Here is a 24,629-nt window from a genome sequence, read left to right as displayed (position 1 = left end):
TTATTTTTTATTTTTTTAAAGATTTTCCTTTTCCTTTTTCTTCCCAAAGCCCCCCGGTACATAGTTGTATAGTTTTTTTAGTTGTGGGTCCTTCTAGTTGTGGCATGTGGGATGCCACCTCAGCATGGCTTGATGAGTGGTACCATGTTCACGCCCAGGATCCGAACCAGCGAAACCCTGGGCTGCCGAAGCAGAGCATGCGAACATAACCACTCGGCCACAGGGTTGGCCCCTGGAATTATTTTAAAAAATTCGAGTCTTATCACATTTTCACATGTATAACTAAAATAAAATAACAATTATGAGAATATTCGAGTCGAAAATCCAAAATGTAGGAATGAATAACTGAAAATTATTTATTTGGTACAATTAAGAATACATCATATAACTTGACCATCAAGAGGGAAATATGTAAAAGTGATAATTGGAAAAAAAGCAGAACATAAAAACAAGTAACACAGATGACGATCACCTTCAAAATAAAGTTCTCAATTTTTTTGTGTCAAATATTTAAGGGCACAATAAAAAATAAGACAATTTTACTGAAAGTGAAGATCTTTTCAGTTCTTTAGACACAGGTTACTTAGTGGGGGAACAGTGGTTAAAATTCCATGGAACAATTCGAAATATATTATGATGTACATCCGAAAATAAACAAAAGAAATTAAAATTCCATGGAACAAAGGGCAGAGACCACGACCAAATCTTAACAAGGACACCACATTCTGATGCTCTGTAAAGCAGTATTTTTGAGACAGGAAAACATCCAAAGACAGACGATTCTTCTCAACTTGCTTCCCCCACCATTGAATGCGACGTTTATTCATCTTTGTATCTATCCACGGCTTAGCCCAGATCTCTGAATTCCCAACTAGTTTAATACAATTTACAGTCAAATGACACTTTATCATAAATAATACGTTCACATGGAAATAAATTCTTGACGGTTTTTAAATTCATGATGCCCATGAATAATATTCAGTTATGATAATTTACAAAATGGCAAGAAAGATTCTTTGAGATCCCAAAGTAAGAAAACACTTGAGAAAAGTATATGTTCAAGAGCTTCTTAACAAATATGAAGCACAATTGCTAGAATCTTGATAAAAAGTAATTTTTCTTGGCTTCAAGGTTTGAGTCTGCCCGAATCCCTGAACTAACACCAACATGCCACTGCCGTAGGCGTCCTCAGTAGAGCCCAGGGCGCTGCCTCACGTCAGGAGCAGGCGCTCTCCGCGGCGCGGCAAGGAAGAGGCTTGCGATATTTGCACTGAATCCAAACGCGGTACATTGTCAGCTGCTTCCCTCGGTTCACCTGCAATCGGCGGTCCACCAGGTTCTGAACCTTCTCCAGTCCCGCAGCAGTGAAAAGTGTGTCCAGTTCATCTAGTTTGGAAAAGAGAAGTTTACATATTTTCCCCTGAAAAAAAATACTGTGTCTACCACTTCCCATTTTAAATGGGGCTCTGTGAGACTGCCGTCATTACTTATGTTTTTAGTGGTGTTAGCAGGGCTGTTTGGTCATAAATGCAGCAGTGGCCTGGTAACAGCAAACTCACGTTTGGGTAGGGCACATCAAGCCATCTGCAAAAGGGAGCCTGGAACCCAGAGGGAGAGTTTCTTTAAGAGTCAGCTGATGGGGAGGAATTTTTCAAGAAGGGCTCTATGGATAATTTAAAATTGTATGCCAAAATCTACATACATGTATGTCAAAGCCGTTTTTTTTTTTTTTAGGGGACAAATTCTGTCACTTTAACCAAAGGCTTAAAAAAGTATGTGACCTGACATAAGGCCCAGGAACGGAGGATTCGGAAGGCACTGGTGGAGGAGGAAACCTAGGGAGGGGAAGCAGCAGAGGAGAGCAGCTCTGGGTTATACCTGGAACCCAGGGGCAAAGAGGGCACCCTCACTCAGGGGCACCTGAGGGTAACCCAGCTTAGAGGGAGAAACAGCTGCACCGAAGTCTCGCAAAATGGACATGTTTCCTGTTTCGGACAGAGTGACAGAGAGGAAGAGCAGACTGTGGAAGAGCAAGGCTAAGGACCGAAGGTTTGCACGGGCTGAGCCTATGCAGAGAACGGTGAATGGCTAAGGTGGCTGAGGGCAGGATGTGAGGGGTGGGGAAGAGCAGGGAAAAGACTGCAAAAAGTAGGAGGGACCAGATGATTTTACTTCCGAAAGCACACCGAGCGACAGTTAATCTGGTATTCTGGGGACTGTCAGCATAAATAAAGATGAGTGTTTTCATACCTTGTGTGAAGAAGTAAACTCTGGTGCCATCACCTCTCACATAGAAATTTTCAGACAGACACTGACCTGCAGAATGATGTGGTAAAAATCAGAGAAACTTTAAAGCACTTCTTTGAATTTCACTGCCAACTAAATGTGCATCAATATAGCAATTTCTTGGGCAGAGAACAGATTCTTTTCTTGGTTATACTTGGTACTGTGCAGGAATCTGCAATTTCTCTCCTACAAAAGAATGGCGCTTCGGAGAAGAGCAGCCCAAGGGGACTAACCAAACTTCAATGTCAGGTAACATATGCAACCCTAGACCCTGTCCTAGAGTTCCGTTTCACGATGAAAGACAACTTTTATTTTCCCCTCCTCGATTAAATAAACAGCACAGGGAGCGGCCCGTGGCCGAGTGGTTAAGTTTGCGCGCTCCGCTTCCGCAGCCCAGGGTTTCCCCAGTTCGGATCCTGGGTGCCGACACGGCACAGCTCATCAGGCCATGCTGAGGAGGCATCCCACATGCCACAACTAGAAGGACCCACAACTAAAATATGCAACTATATACTGGGGGGATTTGAGAAGAAAAAGCAATTAAAGAAAAAAAAAAGGAAAGAAAGAAAGAACAAAGAGAAACGGGGCTGACCCGCCGTGGTTAAGTTTGCACGCTCCGCTTGGGCAGCCCAGGGTTTCGCCAGTTAGGATCCTGGGCGCGGACATGGCACCGCTTGTCAGGCCACGCTGAGGCGGCATCCCACATGCCACAACTCGAAGGACCCACAACCAAAAATATACAACTATGTACCGAGGGCGCTTTGGGGAGAAAAAGGAAAAATAAAATCTTTAAAAAGAAAAAAGAGAAACAAATCAAGCAATATAGCTAAGTTTAAGGGAACTTGAGACAGCCACTATTACCGTTCTGGTGACTGTCCTTTTGCACGTCTCTCCACTTGTCTCTACACACTCATTCATAAACATGCTAACACATACACTGTTCTCATCATGGACACACTATCCCGCTAAGCCCCCTGACCATACGTCAATTTAACAACCTGATGCGTAACCCTTCTACACTTTTCAAATGTCGATATAATGTTTCTTACTTACTTTACTTACGTATTTTCCTCCAGCTACTGTTATACACAGGATCAAGTTTAAAACACTCATCTGTACACTGCTTTTCTCACTTGGTGATACAGAATGGAAACCCCTTCCAGATCACTGGTATGGTGCCTACCTCATGTGACAGGCACAACATTCCCCCCACCCAGAGGCATTTATTGTTTCCAAAATTTGGTTATACATATATTATCATACATATATTATGTGCTGGTTCTTGAATAGTTCCCAAAAGGACTGTTAGACTGAATAGATTCTCCCAGGGTGCTTTAAAAACGGCTGTGAACAATTCATATTTCTACCAATAATGGAGGCGTGTACCTCTTTCTTTGAATTGGCCAGCAATAGGTTTAAGAAGTGGTATCTCTTTGCTATTATTTTTTTCTTTTTTAGCTGAGGAAGATTCACCTTGAGCTAACATCTGTGCCAATCTTCCTCGTTTTTTTAGTATGCAGGCCACCAGTACACCATGGCTGCTAACAAAGCAGTGTAGGTCTGTGCCTGGGGAACTGAGCCCAGGCCACTGAAGTGGAGTGTGCTGCACTTAACCACTAGGCCACAGGGCTGGTCCTGTTTTTATTTTCTTAAACTTTTGTTTTTGGCCATTTGGATATGCTCTCCTGTAAATCAACTCTAAAACATTCCTTGCCTGTTTTTTGGGTGGGTCACTGATCTCTTCCTTATCAATTTGCTGACAGCCCTGTTTGAAGAGCACAGACATTAATTTTTATCTGTTCTATTAACTGAAAATATTTGTCTTTCAACTTTTTAGTGGCATCTTTTGCCATACCACATTTAAAACTACTCACATAATCCAATGTCTTTTTCTAAAAGTAGCTGTCTTGGTTAAAAAGACGTCCCTCATATTTATATTACACAAGTTTTCAAAAATGTACCACCCTTGTCATATATTAAATGGCTTTATATATGGAGCTATAATTCTAGAGTCTCCATTCTGTTTCACTGATTTGTATGTCTATTTTGACGGCAAAATCATTGTTTTGATTATAGTGGCGATTTTCTTTTCTTTTTTTTGGTGAGGAAGATTGTGTCTGAGCTAACATCTGTGCCAATATTCCTCTATTTTGTAGGTGGGACGTTGCCACAGCATGGCTTGATAAGTGGTGTGTAGGTCCATGCCTGGGATCCAAACCTGTGAACCCTGGGCCACTGAAGAGGAGTGTGTGAACTTAACCACTATGCCACTGGGCAAGCCCTGCAAAATACCTTTTTTAAAGCGAAGCTGAGCCATGTCATAGCGGCCATAATCTCGCAGAAGCATCATCCCTCCTGGCTTCAAAAGTCTGCTCAACCTGTTGATGGCCTTCTGCATCCTGTGGGGCAGCAGGGAACAAAGATCAGGTCTCCTTAAGGACAGGGTTCCTTTTCCCTGTGGCATATCCTGAAAAGCCAGTGGACTTCCTAATCCTGACACACCAGCCCTGAAATCTTAGCTCCTCTGTCCTTGCTTCAGTTAGAACTGGAGCAGACATCTAAGCCTCTGATGTTTGCTCAGGACTATGGCTTCAATTTACTGTCTTCAGTATGAAGAGACCCGAAGATAACCCGTTTCCTCAGTAGGGTCCACGGTGGGGGAAGCTACATGCTCTCTGCCTGGCTCACTTCCTCCTCCTCTTGGGATCACCTCATGGGGATGCCATCCCTGCCCTGCGAGCCCATGGATCTCTGACGGGAGGCCTGACCACCTGGTGTGGAGGCTGCTAGTTGACGCATGTGCTTGCCTTACTAGGCCCAAGCTCTCTGAATGCAGAGACTGTATCTTTCCATTTGTTAAATGAAGACTGAACCTCAGGAACTTACAATTTACATGGTGATAGTCACTATGCAAATGAGTATTATGAGCAGAATGCTTTACATTTCCAGTTGCACTTTCCACATTCAGAGTCTCAGTACAGGTTTCAGCTTTAATAACGTCAGAAGTATAAATGCTACAAACTTACAAAAACATTTGAAAGTCTATTTAAATACTGAATAATAAATTTTTAATTCTAGTATTTTGTTTCAGTCCATGTCAATTTTTCAAAGTCTGTAGCACTTAAACTTGTGCAGTTACTAACGTTTAGAGCCGTGCCAGGCCTTTTGGGCTGTCCTCCACTTGCCTTTATCTCACACTCACAGTACCCGTCAGGGCAGGTGACTCAGTGCTATTCTACAGGAAACGTGGGCTACCGAGTCCACGACCCCCTGGTCTCTGACTGATTCTCCTTCCTTGAGACAGTGTCTCATCAGGATGATTGCTGCCTATGTTGATGAGGGTTAATGGTATCTCTTAGGGTACAGCAATCGATTTTCCTTTGATCTAAACTTGATTTTATGGAATTCTCCTGCATTGCAGTTTTCCAAAGCATCAAAGAACACTTAAGTTAAGCTTCACTTTTAACAAGCGTGGTTATTTAAAGTATTTAAAAAGACCAATAATGGGATGTTATCTAACTGCTGTGGCACCTACAGTTCTAAAACAGCATGTTATGCGATCAACAGGGAATTTCTTCACACACCCACTAAAGACTGCTCCCCAATTCTTTGGGGATGTTAAACCATAACAATGAAAAGAACTGACCACTGCAGTCAACAAGCAGAGGTTTAGAGGCTGAGAAGAAGTTGGACTTTAAGAGAAAATTAGGAAAATGGTTGAGATGCTCATATCACTTTGGATGCAGTGGCATGCAGTCTATCAGAACACATATAAAATCCTTTCTATTTAGGACTCACTCTGATATCAAAGTCTCTGACCAAAGTCTTGTTTCTGTTGCCCTACTGGTTAAGAGACCCAAAACTTACTTGTCTGGAACAACCGAAGAAAGAACAAATATGAGGATGATGATGTCAAGACTATCCGTGGGCACAGGGTAACTCTTATCTTCATCACACAGATCGTGAACAAAGGCAAAACACCGAGAAGGATCATATGCTGAATTTGTCTGCAGAAAGTTGGAAGAGAGAACACAGGTTAGAAAATGTCCACAGACCCTCAAGGAAAGCTTATTTTGCCTTAAACGTAATTGCTGCTGCTTCCCACTGAGAGGTACAGTTCTCAGCACTATGGCAAGCGTTCTTCCTCAAAGGGTAAGAAGCAGGAGCAACTCGAGGGAAGAGCCTGTGGAATCTAATCATTACTCTAAAATGGAACGTTCCTAATTCTTCTACTTTTACTCTTTATTCTGATGCAGAGTCAGATCTGAGGACTGGAAAATGATCAGGAAGGTAACTGACCAAGAGGGAAAAGAAAAAAACTGATGAGAGAAACAAAACATACTGAAAAAGCATGATTTAAAACAACTCCATCTACAGCAAATTAAACAGATCACAGAATTCTCCAGGAAAACCTATTTCTCTAAATGTAGAAAATTAACCTATACTTTATTATCATAAAATTAACTAAAGATAAGCCTCAATATTCATCTGATCTAGATGCAGAAAAACAATTCCAGAAAGACAGAGAACAGCCAATTCCTGAGCTCCTGTGCCAGGACATCAGACATGACTATACCAGACACATTTTAGGGTCACTTCTCCATCCACGTCTCTCTTCTCCAAAAATGTGACACTCTTCCTCACTGGCCACAGCTAATTCAAACAGGGCAAGTAGATTATCAGCTGGGCTGAATCAACCAGACTTTCTTGGGACTTTGGAACCACGACACAGTCACTCTGGTGAGGTTCTGAGAACATCTGAACAGGGCAGCCTTCTAACGGACTGTGAGGGGCAAGCACTTGGGGACCATGTGCCAAAACCAGGAAAAACCTACTAGAGAAAGCTGGTCTGCAAACAAACAAACAACAACAAAGAGCAAATGGGCAACGAGAGATGAGACATCACTGCTGTGACAGAAGGAGCCAGCTCGCCTTGCTATCTAACACTTTGTCAGGGCTGAGTTCCAGTCCCGGTTACACTTGATGCCCTTGCATTCTATGACATTCCCTTTCACTGGTTCAGTTTGTCTAGAAGTTTCCGTAACTTGTAGCTCAAAGAACCCTGACTGAAACAGTCATCCCATTTCAATCCTTGAAACGTAAGTTTGGAGCGATCAAGAGACCTGCTCCATGTTCCACCGCTGGCGAGTGGCAGATGCTGTATTCATGTCTGGGCCTTTCTCCTACTCCAGGCTGTTTCAGTAAATCTTTACTTTCAGACCACAGAAAAATAAGAAAGTAGAGACCTTGATTTTTAGGAGCCTCTTTTCCCTTTAATCAGTGAAAATTACTGACGGGAATCCCACACTCACCTGGACCAGTTCTACAGCTGTGGACGAAAAATCACAACAGTAAACAAAGAGTCTCGGGTCACTGAAAGGGACAGAAAAAACCGCACAACAATTAGATTACAAACTGGACTACGTCTGTTCTCTCTTCTGTTCAGCAGAATTAAACTATGAAACGGCAGAGTACCATTCATTCAAAGAAATTACACCTATTAGCCACAACAGATTTCATTTTGGTTAGAATCTTTTTTGACTTATATCCTCTTTTAGACCCTGCAGACAAGGTGTATTTTGTTCTTTGTGGTTTTCTTTTTACTTTCCAAGTTTTCTAGTGGACATGCATTACTTCTGAAATCAGAAAAATGTGATAAGAGATATGAGGAAAAAACATACGAAGTGCTACAGAAATCAGAGGTCCTTAACTAGACTTTTTGGATAGCATGGTATTTCAAAATAATTGGTTTCCTCTATTTTAATTTATATACTTAAAAAAAAGTCTATATACAGAAAGTAGATTAGTGGTTACCTAAGCCTGGGGGTGAGGGGTGGTGGGAAATAGGGAGTGACTGCTAATGGGTACAGGGTTTCATTTTCGGGTGATAAAAATCTTCTAAAATTGATTGTGGTGATAGTTGCACAAGTTTGTGAATATAATGAACAACACTGAAGTATATACCTTAAATTGTATCTCAATAAAGCTGTTATGTATAAAAACAAACACATTAGCCTGAAAAGTGATCCAAAACCTTAACTAGACATGGTACAAAAAAATGATAAGAACTTCTAACAGAAAGGAAGTAGGCATTAAGGTAACACAAGAAACATGTTAAGAAGCCTGCAAGGCTGCAGAATGATACAGCTGAACTGTATTAATTAGATCTGTTTTCTGGATGTTTCTAACCTAGAATTTGAGGAAGGAAAGAAGAAGGGGCCGGCCCAGTGGCATAGTGGTTAAGTTCGTGCGCTCTGCTTCCACGGCCCAGGGTTCACAGGTTTGGAAGTTGGGTGCAGACCTACACACCGCTCATCAAGCCATGCTGTGGAGGTGTCCCACATATAAAATGGAGGAAGACCGGCACAGATGTTAGCTCAGTGACAATCTTCCTCACCATAAGAAAAAAAAGGGGAAAAAAAGAAAAAAGAGCTAAGGAAAGACATGCAGTGTGTGGCCAACTCATCTGAGAGTGACAAACAAGACACACTTCATAGGACAATCTTGTATAGGATTACGAAAGCTATGCTGAATTTAAATCTGATAGTAGACAGCAGGTAGTAGAAAGCCCATGTCAATTCTAAGCAAGTGAATTACATGAACAAGTGGATTCTAGCAAGATGCTGGGCACACTGATCTCATTTAAACAGCACAACCAGGCAAGGATGGTGGCAAAAATGCCATCTCCACTTTATACTCAATATCCATTATACTGACTAGTGGCCACAACTCTCGAAGGGCAGTCAATCTCCCATTTGAGGCGGATTACTTAAAGTGTGATACCAACATTAGAACAACTTCTTTTCTTCACTGTAAACTACTAAAACTTGCCAAGTTTTCCTAGAAATTTTTAACAATAAAATGTATATTTTAAATGAGGTTAGTCTCGCTAAATTCTGCTAATAAGTACTGTAGGCTAAAACAGCAAAATTATCAATATAGAACCTTTGAAAAACAATGAGCTCCAATGGAGAACATGGAACTAGAATGTCATTTCCATGAGTAGCTTGAAAACAGGAGACAAACTTCATGTTATGTCAGCCTCCTCAACTCTACAATGACAGCCTAGCCACCAGACTGCTCCTCAGAGAGATCTCACAGCAGAGAAGCTGAAAATGTTTTAAGCACCTTAGAGGAAGGCACTATCTATAAACAAGGTGACACGTTTTAAATCTCACTAATTTCCCTGATGACAAAGATTAACTTATAAATCAAATTAAATCAAAACAATCCACAAATACATAATGTCAAAATCTAAATCTCCTATAACCCATGCTTCCCAATAATCACTGTTACCAGAATTTTGAGAAACAACAAACCCCCATTTTTCTCCTCTTTGCTGTCATATAGTTAAACTTTACAACATACTTACTTGTTAGTTTGTAAAATTGGAAAGACTGTGTTTCCCACACCACAACCAACCTGCAGACAGAAATGAAGTATCAATCAAAGAACTTTCCAAAGAAGTAATTCCCTGAAGCTAACTAATCAACAACAGATAACCTTGCCTAATTGGATCAGGGAAGGTATAGTGACCAGAGCTAAACAGTACCCATGACATTCCCTGAGCCTGACCTCAGGAATCCTTAAAAGAGGTAGATGCAAAAGACAGGAGCACGGTGCTGGGCTGGCCCATGGCCGAGTGGTTGAATTTGCGCTCTGCCTCAGCAGCCCAGGGTTTCAGATCCTGGGTGTAGACCCAGCACCGCTCATCAGGCCATGCTGAGGTGGCGTCCCACAGAGCACAACCAGAAGGACCTGCAACTAGAATATACAACTGTGTACTGGGGGGCTTTGGGGAGGAGGAGGAGGAGGAGGAGGCAAAAAAAAGACTGGCAACTGATGTTAGCTCAGGTGCCAATCTTAAGGGGAAAAAAAAAGGACATGAGCATGCTTTCATTAGCAGAAGGGAGCTGGTCTAGAAAAAGGGCATAGGTTGCCCTTACTTTCTGAGTTCTAGGAAATAGTCCTGTAGATGAAATATTTTCTTAATGAGCTCCACTATATCATTACTGGAAAAATGTTTCTAATATACTGGGCTGAAAAATTCATGAAAAGGGGACCATGGTAACACTGTTGTAAATACAGTGCTGGGGGTGGTCACAATAAAAACAGTGACCATTTACTAAGGGCTTATTATGGGCCAGATGCTATTCTTAGCCATTTTATATGCATTATCTCAACGAGCCCTTGTAACAACTATGAGGCAGAGAGAGTGAGAGAGGGACAAAGTCCCATTCTGCTTGGGAGGGTAAGGGTCTAGTACAAAGTCATGCCCTAGGACTCACTCCCAAGGCTAACCAGCTTCTGACGAGTGTGAAGCCACCATTTGTGAATTACGGTGATGGGACCCACCTAGACACTTTTCCAGGCCCAGCCTTTCCTTTGCAACACAGTCCAAACTCAGAAGATACGAATTCTCCCATGCCTGCGAAACAGGCACCATCCCAACCAACCTCTCCATCTTATATTAGAAGAAAAGTAACAGAAGTTGCCTTGTCTTTTCCAGAGGGGAGGGAAAGCATGAGGCTACAACTTTCGGATGCAACACGATGTTTCCAGGTAGCACCTCAAGTGACCTACCTTTGTTTGCCACAACTACCTGATAGCTGGTCTGCGTTTAGGGGAATTCATTAGTGCAAAAACGGAGGTGATCCCAGGCCAAAAAAAGGGTCAAGTCTAGTCAGCTTCAACAGACAGAAGTCACTTTTGTGGTCAACTTCTCCATGTTCCCCATGTGCAAAAAGCTTCACAAGTCCCACTACCAGGACAATAAGGGGAGGTTACCTCAAGTATTCGATAGGTGGCTGAGGATCCAGGAAACTCATCAGCACACATTTCCAGGTGACTGAGTTTCTGAGTTACACTCTCCTCCACGGGAAGTGTCTGTGTTTCGTGTCCAAGGCTGTTTGAAGAAAACTTGTGCTGTTCTTCTATTATTAAACCAGGTCCGTCCTCACTGCTTCTATATTCAGGTACTTCACTTCTCTTGTTCTCCAAGGGCAAATCCTTCAAGGGATCTTGGTTTTGGGCAGGTGCCAGCTCTGGGAATTCGGTAAAAAGCCAATGTCTATCCTTGAAAAACCCATTTTCATGAATTTTGTAGAAGTCGTTCCAATATTTGTGGGCATTGATCTCATAATCAACTGTAAATATTTAAGAAAGACTTGTAAGAACCATCTCCTCATACTTTCTTTGTATCTACTGTCAATTGTCATCCTGCTTCACCAAATGTCATTTTATACTAAAAGCACCCTCAAGTAGAGCCATAGTTTCACAGCTGGAGGTCATTTAGTCCTACCACCCATCACACTTGAATTCTCTCTATAGCTCATCCTTCCAGGGAGTCCAACTTCTGCCAGGGAACTTACCACCTATCAATTTTCCTCCCACACCTTTGACTGGCTCTTAATTACCAGAAAATTCTAACATTAAACAAAACAAATCTGTCTAATCACTTCTGGTCAAAGTCCTACTACTTCTCAGGACCATAAGGAACAATGCTTTTGTATTTGAGGGCAGTAATTTTCCTCTCTAACTCTTCTCTTTTACAAGCTAAATGTCCCAGGTTCTTCAGTTCTCCATGTGAACTCAATGGTTACAACACAGGCAGTTACTCCATAAATACGTTCATTTGTCTCTGGTTCTTTAGAGCGTGGAGCCCAGAAATGAATTCAATACTACTAATAAATACCAAAAATGGAAAGAAGGCTAAGAGGAGAAGAGCAAACGCTGGTAAGAGGGAAAAATGTCCTCAGATGAGAAGAGTTTTGGTGACAGAGGACAGGAGAGATTAAAAAGTATGGACTGTTTAAAAAGAAAGCTGTTGTTTAAGGTAGTCCTAGATTTTAGTTTTCTGCTCTTTGCCAATACAGGGCCTTGACCAGCGTAGTAGAAAGAATAAAAATCTAAGAAATTGGATTTTAATTCCACCACTGCTACTACTAACTGCTTACCTCTGGGCAAGGCACTTAATGTCCTGTGGTCCAAGTTTCTTTAACTGTAAAAAGAGGATATTGGACTACATGATTTTCAACATCCCTTTCAACTTTAACTTGCTTTGATCAAGCCCCTGTAAAACTATGCAAAGCGAATATTTTTGTAACTGCAATCTTCTAACTGTTGTACAGGAGTACAAGACTCTGTCAGTGGGTACTACTCTCCAATTTCTAGTCCTACCTTCAATTGTCTATTGGGACATAGCTCAAACCAGTCCTAGTTTTACTACCGAGGGATACTCTGCAGTGAAATCATCCACCTCTCCAGAAGAGCCCTCTTTTTCTTTCGCCAGACTTAATCTCCACTCTGCTTCACCCATCTTTCCTTGGCAGAAGCCCTACATCCTCATAGCCATCACGCAAGAAAAGAGACATAATTCACCAGTCATCAGCCTCCTCCCCCAACAATATTTAGAATCTGATCACTTGAATCAAGTTTCAAAGGCAACATTTCGTCAGGCAAAGTGTAATCATGTAGAAAGTACACCCTCTAACACAATCAGGTGGCCCCACGGTTGCCACTGGCCAGCCATATTAATAGGAGTCTACCCAACATAACTAAAAACTTAATTACTGGAAAATAACCTCAAGATATGTTACCCTCTCCCAAATAAAACCAAAACCAAAACACTCTCTATGCCCTAATAAGATTTTGAGGTGCAGCCCTTTTCCGTCCTTGCCCATCCCCGCCCCTTCTACCTCCGAGTTCGCTATCAGTCCCGTAACAGAGGCTCCTGGCGGCCTCGGTTCTCCGGGATGGCGCGTCCGGCAGGACGCCGGCTACGGAACCACTGAGAGCCCACCTTGCTTCTCCTCGCACACCCGCTCGGCGCTGTTCTCCCGGACTTTCCTCTCTGCGGCCGCGGCCTGCTCTTCCGACCACTCCACATTGTCCCTGGAAAATCAAACGCACAGCTTAGGGCCTCACGTTCCAGCTGCGGGCAGGGCGAGGAGCTGGCCCTGGAGCACCTCTCCCGTGGGAGGAGAGCGCCTCGAGCAGGGCAGGGGACTCGTGGCCGGCGGTGAGCGGCTTCTCGGAGCGCTCCGGGGCGGCGGGACCGGGGGCGAGCCGCAGGCCGGGCGAGGGGCAGGGCGGTTACCAGGCGTTGTGCTGGAAGACGCGCGCCGGATCGCTCAGGAAGCGGCTCCCAAACTGCTGCCTCTTCTCGCCGACTCCAGCGGGACTACCCTCACGGCAGGGACCGGCCATGACACCGGAGCCGGAAACCCCTACCTTTCCGTAACGCGAGAACTTCCTGCGGGCCACGCCCCCTTCCGGAAGGCGCGGGGTCTGAGCGGGAAAAGACTGAGGCTGGTGCGGGCGGCCCCGGAGTCCGGCCGGCGGCGTGGCGCTGGGGCACCGCCGGCTTGGGCAGGCTCCGAGTTCGGGAAAGGCTGTTTGGGGACCGGGAGCGTGCCGGCAGAATTTCGCCCCGAAGTCGTTTTTTGCTGAGGAGGCGCTGGTGGACGTGCAGGCCGCCAAGAAAGTGGGAGACGTTCCACTTGAGCCTCCTCCTTTCCATGCCAGGATCCTCTAACAGGTCCCCCAGTTTCCTTCAAGTTGTAAGACAGGAAAAGTCATGAATCACTTTAATAGTTAAGGGTACCTAGTCCTACTTTAGAGCTGATGGCCAGAATAATTGAGGAAGGCAGCAAGTAGGCTAAGGAAATAGGGCAATTTTGCAGCTTTTATAATCAGCTTTTCACAGTGTGAAAAGCTACGAAATATATATATATACACACACATATATACATGTATCTATCTACACACTATTTTTCTAGGGGGAAGATATGAAATGAATTCGGAGAACATGAGGTTTATCTGTTAAATCCAAGGACAAGTTTAAAAAGATTTTATAACCATGTACCATTTTGAATTATCTATACTCAAGTTTATTTGCACAATCAAGATTGTAATACATACACAATACAGCTTATTAACATATTTTCAGTCTTACATTTCTATTTCGATAATTACTATAAATATTCTCAGAAGAATCTAGGAGAAAGTATGCTGTCAATATAAGACGAGGTTAGTTGAGAAGGCTTCCCGAAGAGTGATGACTACCATTTGGAAGAAGAGAAGGGAAGGGTTAATTAGTTCTTAGGGCGGCACTAGACTGGGCACACGGTAACCCTTACTGCACTGCAGATTCTTTTCACAGGCAAGACTAAGGGGAGCAATGAGGCTATACCTCTCCCACCAAAGAAATGAGAACAAGCCTAAACCCTAATCAGAGAAAAATACATGAGTGAACCAAAAAGATAAGATAGTAAAGAACTTGTACTTTATTTGAAGACACAATACTTTTGCCATTCTTATGGTCTTTTGAAACATTTTGAACAAAAGCTCCTTTCCAAAAAACAAGTACAAGGATTTTTATCTTTCTCAAGGCCAGCTGTTTGCAGATAAAGTGGTTGATTTATATTTATTCTTGGCATCTTCTCTCATCTATGGGCTTTTTTTTCTCCCCGCACCAAAAGTTGTTAGTGTTCCCAGTCAACAGTCCCAATGCGTATTTTCTTTTTTTTTTTTAAAGATTTTTTTTCCTCCTTTTTCTCCCCAAAGTCCCCTGGTACATAGTTGTATATATTTTTTTAGTTGTGGGTCCTTCCAGTTGTGGCATGTGGGACACCGCCTCAGCATGGCCTGACGAGTGGCACTATGTCCGCGCCCAGGATCCAAACTGGTGAAACCCTGGGCCGCGCAGCAGAGTGCAAGAACTTAACCACTCGGCCATGGGCTGTCCTCCCCACTGCATATTTTCTTACAGAGAGCTCTCTCTCTGTCTTCACTTGAAGTTACTTACTATATTAGTTCCAAGGGTTACAGCCATTTAAAATGTCAAACAACTTGGCCCTTTTTCATGAAATGTAGTAAAGTATCCTAAACTTAACTTTTATACAATGATCTTTGATTGACATGTACAACTAATTTTTGTCCATTTTTTGAAGCACTTAAACTAACTTTTTGGAAGATATTTAATAGATATGGCTGTGAGTCTTCTGTGGAATCAGACTTTACACGGAACTGTTGAGTTCAGCAAGCACTACGTGTGAGAGGAGCTAGGGGTCCCTCTGCTGGTGAGTAGCAAGAATTTTTCAGGCTCAATGGGTGGCATGGGTTCAAAGCATGCAAAGGTTAAAAACTGTCTGGACTGTTGCCTTGGGTGTTAACCTCGGACAGGGGTAGTTAATTGTTTCATGGTTTTTTTCAGTTCCAATCAGTGGAAATTCTGGGCTCTGTAAGCATGCACTCTGGAGCTGAAGGGCTGGGGAAGGGATACGGGTGTCCTAATTTGCTCTCCTAAAGGTTTCAGAGACCCTGGGCAGCCTTTGTAGCAGCCCTAGATATTGAATAAGCTGGTTTAACAACTATAATTTTAAAACAGCTTTTGCGGTTTTTTGTACTATTGCAAAATAAATATATGTTTATTGTATAACATTTAGAAGATATAGATAAGACAAAAGAAAATACCCCACTCCACCCGTAATTTAACCCATTAAACACTTTGGTTTATATCCTTCTAGTCCTTTTCTCTAATTTATTTATAGAAATAACTTTTAAGTTAAAATAGCTTCAGAACAAACAGCTTTGTGCCACCCCCTTCCTACAGTTTTATTGAGGTATAATTTACATACAATTAAATTCACCCATTTAAAGTGTACAGTTTATTTGTGCAACCACCATCATAATTAAGTTTTAGGACAACCCCATAAAGTTCTCTCGTGCTTCTTAGCAGTTGTAGTCTGCTTTTAACTTAATAATAGCTTGTGAATATCATTCTTTTGTTTGAAATATTCTTTTACAACATCATTTTAATGACCCTCGTATTGTTTTGTATAGCTGTATCATGATTTATTGGACATTAAGGCTATTTTAAGTTTCTTACTATTAAAAAATCAACACGATAAACATCCATATAACTAAATCATTTTGTACATTCATGATTATTTCTTTAGGATTAATTTCCAGAAGTGGAAGTGCTGTGTCAATGGTTATAATTAGCTCCATTACAAAGCTCTGTGAGGTCAGGGCATTTTGTCTGTTTGTTCACTGTTGTATGTCCAGGTCAGAGAAGAGGGTCCAGCACCGTATGCAACTCAATAAATAATTGGTGAATGAATAGCTGAGTACCTGTTGCTGTAGTGTATTCCATCAGAGAGATGTCAATTTATACCGTCATCAACAGTGTGTGACAATTTAATAGAAAGAATGTATTTCTGTACATTTTAGATTTTCCAGGAGAAATCTACTTTAAAATATTCTATCCTGTTATCCCATTGATCCAAGGAAATATTCCAGAAATTCTGATATTTTGGCATCCAAATTACATCTCTTAAATTGCCTGTTACACTCACAGCCATACCAAAAAAAACCCAACTCTTGTCAAACCACTAATCTTGTTTTTTGGTTAGAAAACATGGTCACTTACTTATAAGGTTAGTTCTTTTTCCTGACATCATAATATTATAAAGAACAGCAAATATATTAGACAGTTTTGACTATTCAAGGTGACACAAAATTACTTCAAGGCTATTTCATTAAACAGTTTTGGGAACCTTCACTAACTTCATTGCTTTTTCCTGGAAAGTTATAATTTTATGTTATAAGCCACTGTCCCCATCAATACAGAACATGTTTTTCCTTTTCCTAAAAGGAAAAAAGCCTGTAGTGGATAATATACTCTTAAATATGATTAAAATAGTAAATTTTATGTTATGTATATTTTTCCACAATAAAAAATTACAACCCCTCCCAAACTTGTAATATAGTTATACATGTGCTTCTTTATTAAATGCATTAAAGAACAACCACCAGTGTAATGGATGAGATCAGCTGTTTTTAAGAGTAAATCTAAGAGATCGGTCTGAAGATGTGTGGCTAAGGAGCCTTGAGAACACCCACATTTAATCAAGGTTTCCTGAGGGATGGTGGTATTATTCCCTGACACTGAAAGGTCATTGTCATTCCCTACCCCTGGCCTCTTTCACAATCAAAAACCTAATGCCACTTACAGTCACGTAATCTCCAGTGCTTCTTGCTGGGAGGGCTGGTAGGAGCTCGGAAGGGTGGCCCTGAGCTGAGGTCGTGCCAGCTTTGCCGTGCTCCTTCCTGCCGCGGCCCAGGCAGTTCTGAGCCAGGTGGGGGCAGCAGAGTGCAGCTGGTGGTTAGGGAAATACCAGAGCGGCATCCATTTACTGGTGAGAATTAGGAAACGGAAACCGTGTTATGACTTACACTTTTTTACTGGTCAGAATTCAGAAGTTGACAATATTTCCAGTTGCTAAGAATGTATTAGACAAAAGCAAGAATAATTTTGATAACTATGAAAAAGTAGTTTCCAACGAGCTGTTTAGAAAACGTAGACATTTCATTGTTGAAATCCTTTGAAACTTTTCCGTTTTCTTTTTCTCCCTGTCTCTGTGTCACATTCACTGATATCCGAAGAGGAAGAGAATACAGAGTTGTGGAAGGAATTTCTATTCACGTAGGCATCAAATAACCTTAAGTCCTTTGGGGAAAGTAATTCTTGGCAAACATTCCAGGACCATGTATAAGTAGAAAAGGTGTCATAAAAGGACTCATTTTTAGTGTCTATCCCAATCAAATCCCCTCGGATCTTCTGCCATAGGTTTAGCATTTCTTTCCGGTGCTCAAGGGCAGTTCCTAAATTATAGGTATCTGCAGCTCTTTTTACCTGTAGTGAGAGAGCAGAAGTTTACGGTAGTTACCCTGAAATATCTGATCTGGGAGCTACAATTCTAGATATCCCAAGTGTTATGTTTCCAGGCTACTTGAAAGTCACTGTGTTTACATATTGAGGACATGTGAGTTAGGAGTTGATGGACAATGAAAGTGTCTTACTTGGGAATAATGAGATAATAAGAAATTTTGTAAGAATATTAAAAACACAGTAGACTAAAATAAGAGTAAATGTGGGATGGAGATAGGCTCTGGGTGGAATAGGAGTGCCAGGGATGGTACTCAGTCCAGCCTAGGGCAGGGAAGATGCTGAACTGAGTAGGTCCTCAGGATTTGATTAAATTAGGCAGTGGGTGTGATGGGAAGGTGTTCCAGGGAGAGGGGACAGCATACACAAAGGCTCAAAGGCAATAAGCATCCCAGAGTTGGGGGTGGGGGGTACAGGAACTTTGGTAATGCTAAAGTGTCAAGTTTAAAGTGGGAAGGAAGGAGTGACGAAGGCGAGGTAGGCAAGGTGTTTGCTGTAATCAGGCCCTTAGACTTGATCGCAGTGAGGTTGGGGAGAGCCCTTTCCTCAGTGAAAATCACGCTGTAGTGAGCCACTGTTTCTGATGGAGGTGAGATAAATCCCTCAGTTGGGTGGAGGAGAAAATAGTTGAAAAATCCTGCTATGGTTGATATGGAAGCATTCATTTTTTTTTTTTTTTTTTTAAGGAAGATTAGCCCTGAGCTAACATCTGCTGCCAATCCTCCTCTTTTTGCTGAGGAAGACTGGCCCTGGGCTAACATCTGTGCCCTCTTCCTCTGGAAGCATTCATTCTTAAGCAGGACAGTGACATGGTTGGATTTTCATGTTAGATCATTAGCAGCTGTGTGGAGAATGGGTGGAGGGGAGCAGCTGTGGGGAAGGGGGAACAGGTTAGAGGTTGTTGTCTAGGCAAGACCTAATGAGGGCCTCAGTTAAGGAAGTAGTAATAAAATGAAGGGGACAAATTTCAAAAATCTTTGGGAAAATGAGAGTAGCCACATTTGGTGATTGGTGGATGTGACGAGTAAGGAAAAAGTGTAAGTTAGGGATGGGTCCCGGCCTTCTAGTTTCAGTGACTGGTACCTGGTGGTATCAACAGTGAGATACAGAATCCCCAAGGAAGAGCCAGTTTGATGTAGAGGATGATGAGTTTGGTTTTGGACATGCCCAGTTTGATATGCAGAGACAGGAAGGTAGAAGTGTTCATCAGGCAGTCAGTGAGATAAGATAGAAGTACCAGAAAGAAGTCTAGGCTAGTGACAGTTAAGAGTCATCAGTATCTAGGTGGCAGCTGAAACAAGGAGGGTAGACTGAGATAGCTCCGAGAATACCTGCCCTGGCTGTCCCTTCACTTAGTGCACACAGCTCCAATGTTCTGCTGTGACTGGGGTACAGTGATGCCAAATCATTGGTCTTCTCAAGGTCCTTATCCCTTTGGGCAGCTGGAGGCCTTTGGCTATCAGCAGCTTCCATTTACTCCAGTGTGAATGTAGGCCATGAGGAGATACAGGTTGGAGCCCACTCCTTCATATTTTTGTGGCATGAAGCACTGACCATCTCTAGTTCCATTTATCTCAATGTGTTACTACTGCTCATTTCCTTCTCCGTGTCTTCCACCCTCACTCCAAGCTCACGAAGGGTAGGAACTGTGTTTTTTATTCTGAGGTATCTCCTAATCCTAGAACTTGGTTAACACTGGATAAATATTTACTGAACAAATGAATTAATTAGGGTATATAAAGAGAAGAGCATTAGGACCAGACCAGAAAACTAGGAAATATTAAGACTTAAAGGATGAACAGTTAGGAAAGAGTAGAGAGAGGAAAGGACCCAGAGCTACAAGGAGAATTGAAGATGCAGTATTGTAAAGGCCAAGGAAGTAGAAAGTGTCAAGGAGAGCTTAAGCATTCGTGTCAAAGGCAGAAGGGAGTGGCATAATATAAATACACCCCAGTCTGTCTCTGTGGAGTACAAAAGTTGCTAAGAAGTCAGGGCACAGAAGTAGACAGGCAGCATAGAGTTGTGGTTAAAAGTGTGGATTCTGGAGCCAAGTTGCCCATTTTTATAATTCTGGCTCTACTACTTCCTAGCTGTGTGCCTTTGAGCAAGTCGCTTAACCTTTCTGTGCATATCTGTAAAGTGGCAAGGAATGATAACAGTGCCTACCTCAAAGGATTATTATGCTAAGTAAATGGATTAGTACCCGTAGAGCACTTGTAAGGCACAGTGTCTGGCACCTAGGGAGCACACTCAGACTATTCTTCTTCTTTTAGCTGCTATAATAAAGATCCTTTCACTCATCATGATTCCCTGAGTACACCACTCACTGTGACTGCCGGTTTGCTATCTTAACTAGTTGCTATTTCCAGCATGGAACAAATGAATGTCCCAGAAACGATGCTGGCTATGGCTCCATAGGTGATTAGCAGGATGAATGATAACAATTAACATCTGAATCCATTCGATTATAGAGCAAGAAACGTCATTACAATGGGTAAAAATAAGTGATCGTGTCTTATTTTAAAGACATAGAGCAGGAAAAAACTCTTGGTTTTATGGTTGTAAGCACTGAAGTGGAAAATGCTTTCTGGGAAGGCATTCAACGGTGAATACTCACGTGCTGTTTAATAGCAGCTGCATCAGTCACTGTCCAATTCTGCTTTTTCTTGAGGATTTGGTCAATGGCAAGGATGTCAGTTGGATAGCCTGAGTTCGGCTCGATAGGCTTTATATTTGCTGCCTTTATGCACATTTAAAAGAGAAGATTAGTAATATATTTTAGTTTGAATTACACAACAAAGACATAATAAACAGAAGTATATTGTATTATGGAAGAGTTTATATATGATTTATATATATGTTTATTGCTAAACCACTTAGTTGTTTTGGGGCACCTGGTATAGTGCCATGCACATGTTTCAAAATTCAAAAAGTATGATGAGTATACACTGCAATCTCTCTGCTGCTTTTGTCTCCCACCTCCTAGTTTCCCTTTCTATAGGCAACTAGTGTTATTATTTTCTTGGGTTTCCTTCCAGGACATTTTACAAGAAAAACAATACGTATTTCATACTTATTTTTCCTTCTTTTTACACAAATAATAGTGTACTATACATGCCGTTTTGTATCTTGCTTTTTCCATTTGGAGATCTTTCACATCATCACACTAAGAGTTTCTTAAGTCATTAAAGTGACTGTAGAATATTTCATTGTATGAAGCAAAATTTAACTAGTCCTATTAATGGTTATTTAGTCCCCCCCCCCCCCCCCCCAATCTTTTGCTAGGAGAAATGACCCTGTAATGAATTACCTTGTATGGGTGGCATTTGGGATATGTGCAAGGATATCTGTGTATCCCTGATAGTATACCAGGAGTGGAATTGCTAGGTTAGGAAGGTGGCAAAATATGCACCCTAAATTTGCCACTTTGGCAGAAGAGTTATTTTGAGCTAAAGGCACTTGAAAAACAGCAGGTGTAAGATGGGCACTCTGATCTCTCCTTTTCCTTCCTGAATGCAGGAGATAAAACCCTTATATGGAGGATGTCCCCCTTGCACCAGGAGGCAAGTCACATTCATATCACTAGGGACAGAGAGTCAAGGCAGAGAGAAATCTGTACAAACAAACCATGTTAAATAACCCCTTATCTTCCTACTCACTTCCCCACTCAGTTAACTATCCTAGCCCAAGCCCCTTTGCCTGGACACATTTTCACAATTTACTACTCTTTGTCCAATTCAGTCTGTAAGTGTTCAACTCTAACTGCTTCTTTGGGTCTTCATTCTCTTGTGGGGACTCCCTTGTACATATAACATTTAATAAAAATGTGTATGCTTTTCTCCTGTTTATCTGTCTTGTGTTAATTCTCAGGTCCAGCCAAGGACCCTAGGAGGGTAGAGGAGAAATTGTACCTCACCAACAGTAAAAAGGTCTCTCATTTTGGTAGATATTGCCAAATTTCCTCTGTAGAGGTTAAACCAATTTAAACTCCTATCTGCAATTTATGAGTGCCCCGTGTGTCTTCCAGTTTTTGATCTTGGTCAATCTAATATGGAAAGATAGTATCTCAGGGTAGTTTTAATTTGGATCTTTTATGAACAGTGAGATTGAATATCTTTTCGTGTTTCTGAGAACTGTCTGTTCATATCCTTTGCTCATTTTTATATAGGTTGTTTTTTTTCCTAATCAATTTGAAGCTCTTTGATGTATTAGAGACATTAACTCTTTGTGTTATGAATTGCAAATTTCACATTTGATTATACAGAGACTTTTGACCTTGAAGTAGTTGAATTAATCTTTTTCTTTCTTTCTTTCTTTTTTTTTGGCTGAGGAAGATTTGTCCTGAGCTAACATATATTACCAATCTTCTTCTTTTGCTTTTTGTGCTTGAGGAAGATTAGCCCTGAGCTAACATCTGTGCCAGTCTTCCTCTATTGTGTATGTGGGTCGCTGCCACAGCATGGCTGGATGAGTGGTGTAGGTCTGTGCCCAGGATCCAAACCTGCGAACCCTGAGCCCCTGAACCAAAGTGCGCCAAACTTAACCACTACATCACTGGGCTGGCCCTATGAATTAATCTATTAAAAAAAATACTTTTGTGTCATAGTTATGAAGGCCTTCCCAGAATTTATTTCAGTATTTTAAGATTTCTTTTTTTCTCTTCTTCTCTCAATTTTTTCCTTTTACATTTATATCTTTGCTCCATTTGGAATTTGTGTAAGGTATGAGTTATGAGCCTCATTTTTTTCTCAGATGGCTACCCAGTACACTATTTAATGAATAATCTATCTTTTTCCTGTAGTGTTGAAATGTCACATTTCTCTTAAATTAAAACTCGCGGGCCAGCTTGGTGGCGCAGCGGTTTAGTGTGCACATTCTGCTTCGGCGGCCTGGGGTTTGCCAGTTTGTATCCCGGCTGTGGACATGGCACCGCTTGACAAGCCATGCTGTGGTAGGCGTCCCACATATAAAGTAGAGGAAGATGGGCACAGATGTTAGCTCAGGGCCAGGCTTCCTCAGCAAAAAGAGGAGGATTGGCAGCAGTTAGTTCAGGGCTAATCTTCCTCAAAAAACAAAAAACAAAACAAAAAAACCTCTCTCTATATCTTTATCTATTTTTGCACTTTCTATTTTGTTCTTTGGATCTATCAACTTCCCTTACCACACACTATTTTAATTGTTGAGACTTTTAAATATGCCGTAATATTTAGTAAGGTTAGTCCCTGTCTTCATTAAATTTTTCTTTCAGATTATTCTGACTGTTCTTGGTTATTTAATTTTTTTGTATGAACCAGATTGTTTAGTTATAAAAATCCTTTGAGTAAATTTTAAAAATCACATTAAAGTTATAGATCAAATAAGAAAGAACAATATCTTTATGATGTCAAACATTCTTTTTTCTTTTAGGAAGATTAGCCCCGAGCTAACTGCTGCCAATCCTCCTCTTTTTGCTGAGGAAGACTGGCCTTGAGCTGACATCTATGCCAATCTTCCTCTAGTTTGTATATGGGATGCTGCCACAGCATGGCTTGATGAGCCGTGTGAAGTTCTGTGCCCGGGATCTGGGCCTGCAAACCCCAGGCTGCTGAAGCAGAGTGTGTCAACTTAACCACTACACCACCGGGCTGGCCCCTAGTTATTGTGATTTTAAATAGGGTGGTTAGAGAGGGCTTCCTGAAATTTGAGTCAAGACCTGAAAGAGGTGAGGGAGACAGCTAAGCAGATGAGGAACAGCATTTGAGCAGAGAGAAGAGCAAAGCTCAAGACCATTAGATGAGAGCATGTCTGCTATGTAAGAAGAATAGTAAAGAGGTCGTGTAGATGGAGTGGAATGCACTGGACAGTAAGCAGTGGAAGATGAAATTGTTAGGTAGGCAATGAGGATCTAGATCTGTGATGTCCAATAGAAATTTCTGCAAGTTAGAAATTCTGCAAGATAGAAAATTTTATATTTCTGTGTTGTCCAATATGGTAACCATTAGCCATATATGGTTATTGAGCATTTGAAATGTGGGTAGCGCGACCAAGGAACTGAATTTGTACTTTTATTTAATTTAAATTTAAATAGCCACTGTGGCTACCGTTATTGGAAGATTCAGGTTTAGATTGTGTAGGACCTTGTAAGTTATTGTAAAGATTTTGGCTTTTACTCTGAGTGATACGAAAGCCATTGGAGAGTTTTGAGCTGATTTTAACAGAACCACTTTGGTTGCTGTGTTGAGAAGAGACTGAAGGGGACAAAGGTAGAAGCAAAGGGGACCATTTAGGAAGCTAGCGACACTATCTCTGCTGAGATGATTAGAGACAATCCAGCGTGCTCTCAATACATAAAGAATTTGTATTATAGTTTAATCCAAAAAATACTGAGTCTTCTCTGGGCCAGGCTCTGTTCTAGATGATAGGGATACCTCAGTGAAAGAAATAAAGTCCTTGCCTACATGAACCATATATTCTAGTTGGAGAGATTGACAATAAACAGATAAGCATCACAGATGGAGGGTTCAATGTTGGAAAATAAGTTTAAAGGGGAATAAATGTCCTCTTATTTCCATCTTGTCAGTGATATTTGCCTGTGGTGTGACTTCTTCTGGAGAGATAAAGACAAAGTCTG

At 41.6% G+C, this 24,629-nt stretch overlaps 2 protein-coding genes across 2 annotated transcripts in view; both read right to left on the bottom strand.

Annotated features, from left to right (window-relative positions):
- Positions 1-332: 332 nt before the first annotated feature.
- On the bottom strand, positions 333-13,498 carry METTL2A (methyltransferase 2A, methylcytidine). Its single transcript, XM_046677523.1, has 9 exons — positions 13,385-13,498; positions 13,088-13,179; positions 11,074-11,432; positions 9,659-9,708; positions 7,599-7,659; positions 6,154-6,293; positions 4,579-4,685; positions 2,251-2,316; positions 333-1,386 (listed from the first exon to the last, which is right to left on the bottom strand). The coding sequence occupies exons 1-9, from the start codon at positions 13,492-13,494 to the stop codon at positions 1,217-1,219; spliced, it is 1,155 nt and encodes a 384-aa protein (XP_046533479.1). The 5' UTR covers positions 13,495-13,498; the 3' UTR covers positions 333-1,216.
- Positions 13,499-17,659: 4,161 nt separating this feature from the next.
- The window catches only part of EFCAB3 (EF-hand calcium binding domain 3), a 35,056-nt gene continuing 28,086 nt past the window's right edge, over positions 17,660-24,629 (bottom strand). Inside the window, exons 9-10 of the mRNA XM_046674545.1 lie at positions 20,637-20,759; positions 17,660-17,986 (exon numbers count right to left, since the gene is read on the bottom strand). Coding sequence (XP_046530501.1) covers positions 17,660-17,986; positions 20,637-20,759 — 450 coding nt within the window. The remainder of the gene's footprint in view (positions 17,987-20,636; positions 20,760-24,629) is intronic.

The sequence above is a fragment of the Equus quagga genome, chromosome 11 (genome assembly GCF_021613505.1).
Source record: "Equus quagga isolate Etosha38 chromosome 11, UCLA_HA_Equagga_1.0, whole genome shotgun sequence".
Classification (NCBI taxonomy): domain Eukaryota; kingdom Metazoa; phylum Chordata; class Mammalia; order Perissodactyla; family Equidae; genus Equus; species Equus quagga.
Note: the sequence above shows the minus strand (reverse complement) of the source record. Positions and strands in the feature narration are given on the sequence as shown.

What these genes read in the sequence shown, in the direction of transcription:
- METTL2A (XM_046677523.1), bottom strand. Translation starts at nt 13,494, where the DNA reads ATGGCCGGTCCCTGCCGTGAGGGTAGTCCCGCTGGAGTCGGCGAGAAG. An exon ending in GTCTTCCAGCACAACGCCTG is followed by an intron (nt 13,180 to 13,384) that starts GTAACCGCCCTG and finishes TTGATTTTCCAG; the next exon opens with GGACAATGTGGAGTGGTCGG. An exon ending in TCAGCTTCGCTTTAAAAAAG is followed by an intron (nt 2,317 to 4,578) that starts GTATTTTGCAGG and finishes ATCATTCTGCAG; the next exon opens with GTCAGTGTCTGTCTGAAAAT.